Source organism: Penaeus vannamei, chromosome 22 (assembly GCF_042767895.1).
Source record: "Penaeus vannamei isolate JL-2024 chromosome 22, ASM4276789v1, whole genome shotgun sequence".
In the NCBI taxonomy this organism is placed as follows: Eukaryota; Metazoa; Arthropoda; class Malacostraca; order Decapoda; family Penaeidae; genus Penaeus; species Penaeus vannamei.
Genome location: NC_091570.1, coordinates 10,419,665 through 10,424,664, shown reverse-complemented (window position 1 = coordinate 10,424,664; position 5,000 = coordinate 10,419,665). Strand labels below are relative to the sequence as shown.

General features: G+C 37.1%; 1 protein-coding gene across 8 annotated transcripts in view; it reads left to right on the top strand.

The window, feature by feature from the left end:
- Positions 1-3,306: 3,306 nt before the first annotated feature.
- The window catches only part of LOC113808196 (dedicator of cytokinesis protein 3), a 49,268-nt gene continuing 47,574 nt past the window's right edge, over positions 3,307-5,000 (top strand). For all 8 annotated transcript variants that reach the window (XM_070136518.1, XM_070136519.1, XM_070136517.1 and 5 more), the window contains exon 1: positions 3,307-3,482. In XM_070136518.1, coding sequence (XP_069992619.1) covers positions 3,446-3,482 — 37 coding nt within the window. In that variant the 5' untranslated portion in view covers positions 3,307-3,445. The remainder of the gene's footprint in view (positions 3,483-5,000) is intronic.

Sequence of the window (5,000 nt, the reverse complement as noted above, 5' to 3'; positions counted from 1 at the left end):
GATTCTGGAATCCCTTGTGCAGTGGAAAATGACCGTGATGCAGCACCTTTAATATGCAAATAGCTTTTTGTATATACGTTTATAAACAGCGTGTGATATACACCAACTTGACGAATAAGAACACAATTGCAAAAGCACGTATATGATGATAAACCTGAAAAGAAAAGGACACATCTACAGTCAAAACGAAGTATGATAATCACTTGTTAGACGTCTGGTTGTAGTTTAGTCCTTATTAATCAGATACTAATTGCAGTATATTGAAATGTGACTACCTTTTAAATGCCAATTTACAGTATAGTAATCATATTTTTTCCCCTAATATCATTTTTCGTTTCTCAGTTCCTTTTAGGTCACGTAAACGTTAGTGAAGTAAATGGAGTTCTAAAAAAAATGTAGCGATGACTAAGGATTTCTCTCAGCGCTCACTTGTCACTTGCGAAATGACGGTCTTCTTAATTTGCTCTCGGATGATCTTATTCGCACCACTTAACTCTAAATGTTTCAATTCTCCCTGTGCTTACACTGCGGATTTTTTCTTTAGATAAGGCATCGTATTTTATTCTCTACTCCATTTCCTTTGTTGAGAGTTAGCAGACGCAAATAGCACAGACTCCCGTGACCCTTGTGCCTTGCTGACTCATGAGGGGACGTGCTTTAATCCTGAATGATGGAGCTTCCATGAAACGGTGATTTCGTGGACTGAACGGATGGGGTGTCCTGGCACTATTCATCTGTCTATCTATCCATCTATATATGCGTGTGTGTGTATACATGCATGTTTATAGACACACACACACACACACACACACACACACACACACACACATATATATATATATATATATATATATATATATATATATATTATACATATGTATATATACATAAACACACACACACACAAACACACACACACACACACACACACACACACACACACACACACACACACACACACACACACACACACACACACACACATATATATATATATATATATATATATATATATATATTATACATATGTATATATACATACACACACACACACACACACACACACACACACACATATATATATATATATATATATATATATATATACATAAACACACACACACACACACACACACACACACACACACACACACACACACACACACACACACACATATATATATATATATATATATATATATATATATATATATATATATATATATATATATATATATATTATACATATGTATATATACATAAACACACAAACACACACACACACACACACACACATATATATATATATATATATATATATATGTATGTATGTATACATACATACATACATACATATATATATATATATACATATATATATATATATATATATATATATATATATATATATATATATATATATATATATATATATACATGTACATGAGTGTGTGTATATTTGTTCATGTATGTATATACATATATATGTGTGTAATACATACATAACATACACACACACACACACACACACACACTCACACACACACATATATATATATATATATATATATATATATATATATATATATATATATATATATATATGTGTGTGTGTGTGTGTGTGTGTGTGTGTGTGTGTGTGTGTGTGTGTGTGTGTGTGTGTGTGTGTGTGTGTGGGTGGGTGAGTGTGTGTGTATTTCATAGATGGGTCAAAAGACATGGAGAAGACAGTCAAACAAAGGGAAGTCTTATTTCTGTGGCCGATCCATTTTAGCCTATTGTTATAAAAATATGGGTTTGTTTAACACTTTCACAGCAAATAAATGCTAAATCAGGATTCTCTGTTATTACCGTATTTTTCGGTTTATTTTTCTTTCGTGTGTTCATCGTCCACCATTGTCTTTCAAAAGTAAATCCTAGAATTCCACAAATACTCTTATTCAGGTCAATTTTCATGTTCATACCTTTGGTTGTTGAAAATGTAACATCAATTTATTCTAATTCTCCTTGAACATCGACGCACGGTGTCGTATCAAATCAGCTGTAATCTGGGTCGAAATACTTCACAGAGTTCTATCTGATTTACCTGTATGTCCAACAGCAAACTGCATTAACTGAGAAAGGAAAATAAGGCTGCTTATTCCCCACGCAAATGATGGAATGCTAACAGCCGATATGTTTGGGTGAAATGCTCTATATAACGGTCCCTTGGTTCTTCATAAGTCACGTCTCTTAATCTTCTGAATATTACCCTTGGGTATTCTGGAATAGTCATGAACTTTGGAAATAGTAACTAAATACTATTTGTGAAGAGGAAATATTTCTTCTCAATGTGTATATTGTATCTGGACCATAGCTGGTTCATAGCATTTTTTTAACACATGGGGTGGAAGGTCCTTATCTTATAGTGGATTCACCTTCGCCGATTTCTTTAATCAGATATACTATTTGCATTCTTTCTATGATTTCCTGCCGGGTATTGTCCATTGGTTTCATCAGCTAGTTCCCAGTCTATTTTATTGTAACGTAAGCACGATAACTATGGCATTAAAATCCTGATAATGAAAATTGCAACTATTAAATCCTTGGAATGGGCCTGAGCTGTTGGCACTGAAAGAAAAGTACTTGGTGCACATCCACAGAAATGTGAAGCGAACATGTGTCATAAAAATATAATTAAGGATAAGCATGTAACGAGAAGTTATAAACTATAGATGGTGCGTACATCATTCTTAATACGGGAAATCAATGCAATTCAGGTGTTTTCTCTGAATTGGAGCTCAAACCAACCTGGACCTTCCGTATGCCCTTTCACTACACATGAAATATATGGTATATAAGCCGTCAGATAACAGTCAAAGAAATATTTTAAATTGTCAATACCACTGCCTAGACCTACGCAGACCTCATAGTGCTTGTCATCCACGCCCCTGTCGTTTTCAGAGGCTTTCTTCCGATGCCCTTTTAAGCGTGACACAAATAAGACTATCTCTCATGGCTTCGCCATTATTCCCCCCTTTAAAACCCACCAGGAGAGTCCTCAAGCCCCAAAGAAAGCCCCCTTTCCCCGCGGAAGGCGAGTACGGGTTCGCAGTGGGCGCCCGGGCCTGGGAGCCGATCCGTCTCCAAAGGTGACACTTCGCCGGGACGTGCATTGGCATCTTCGTCATCAGATACCACCTTTAAAGGCCACTATGAGGGCCCCTAAGCCCCGGGGAGGAGGCTTTTCCCCGGCGGGAGGCGAGCTAGGATTCGAAGCGGGCGCGCGGCGAGGGAACGCCCTCCGCCGCCGCCGCGCCGCCCTCGCGTCCGCCCAAGGAAGCTTCAAAAGTAAATAGTCAATATGTATAGCCTAGTGGAGTTATCACGATGACCCGTTGTATCCATGTTTCCAGATACCTATGGTAGTGTTTGAGATCACTGTCGTTCTCATGGCAACCTGAACATGTGGAAGCCAACCAAGAATCAGAAATTTGGCGTAGGTGAGTAGAAAATAGGGAGGAAAGACGCAGTGGCGAAGCTGTAGCTCCATTTTCATGACTGTTGACGGGCGTCCTGCCACAGGAGCACCAGGCCTAATTGGCAGGTGTCTGGGGGCGCCCTCCCTCCTGCTGGGAGCTCATGATCATGCTGAAATGAGAAAGAGGGAGGCTGTTGTAATTAGTTTTGGTCTTAATGAAGCGGTCGAGCTGATGCGAGGCAGGAAGGACGCAAGGACCAAGGCTTTTGTAGTTATTAATGATGATTCTCTCTTCCTTGTTGCAATTGCTGGTCTTGGGGAGGGATATTTGGGCACTTTTGGCTGGCCATGCTTGTGATAGCATGCTCAGTGGCAAAGTTGGGTTCGTTTCTGAATTATTAACATCATGTATTCTGTCAGAATATTATTTGTTTATTAATTGATGCTGGGACAAATTGAAGTCTGGGATTATTCTGCTTTTGGGAGGCAGCCATGTATGTCTGAAGCCAATAAATGCTTTTTGGAAATGATTGGAATTTAGATTTATGTTTTATTGATTAAAGGCTTGTCATTCCAATAATTCATGGAATATGTATGTGCACAAACTCGGATTAACTTGTGATGCAACAGTTGCCCCTCTTGAATTGCTTCGAGTTGCCTGCATTGAATTGAATTCTGCAGCTTTTAAATTTAATATTGCTTTAGAAGATTGAAAATTTAAATATAGAGATATTGTCAAGAATTTATTTTTACCATACACTTGATGTGGTGATATATAAATAGCTCTTTTTTGCACAAGTTCATTTTCATATGCAAGTGTATCCAAATCTTTCCTGAAATTTGTGTTTCATTTTGAAAAATTATTTGCATTGAGGTTTATAGTATTGAAATTACACAGGCTTAGTGAAGGACAAGGACACCTAGATAAATGATAGTATAACGTATCCATTCGAGGAAAGAAAAAAAAAGACAATTCCCGAACTCTGGAGTATTCAATTCTATAATTCTCTTTTCTGTTACACCTGTGTGTACATATGGTTGGCATTTTTATAATCCGTATACGATTTTTCTTAATTTTATTATTGAAATTTGCTGCCTTCAACATAATTTTTTTTTTCTCTCAAAAGAGAATTGGTGAATTGGAGTACTTGTGTGTGGGGTGAGTTGCCAAACTTTCATTTTCTGAGATTGGACAGGATATGGTACAATAATTTACAAAAAGAAAATATTCAAAAATAAACATGCTCCCACACTATTAGTTTGTTTTAGTAAGCTTGAGGATTATTCATAACAAAACATTCACAAAGTGCTGTCAGTCATTTACAAATAATGGTGCACATGTATCTGTAATCACGATACTTATATTTACTTTATACCTCAGATACAATAACACATATGGCAAAAATGCACTAACCAGGAGTTTCTCGTTTTTTTGTTATTATTACACGGCAGATGGCAGACTGGCCCTGGGTGTCTTGGATCACCGATCACCTCATGTTAAGAGTCCTAGCTTGTTGGAATGATTTTGGGAGATTGCTCT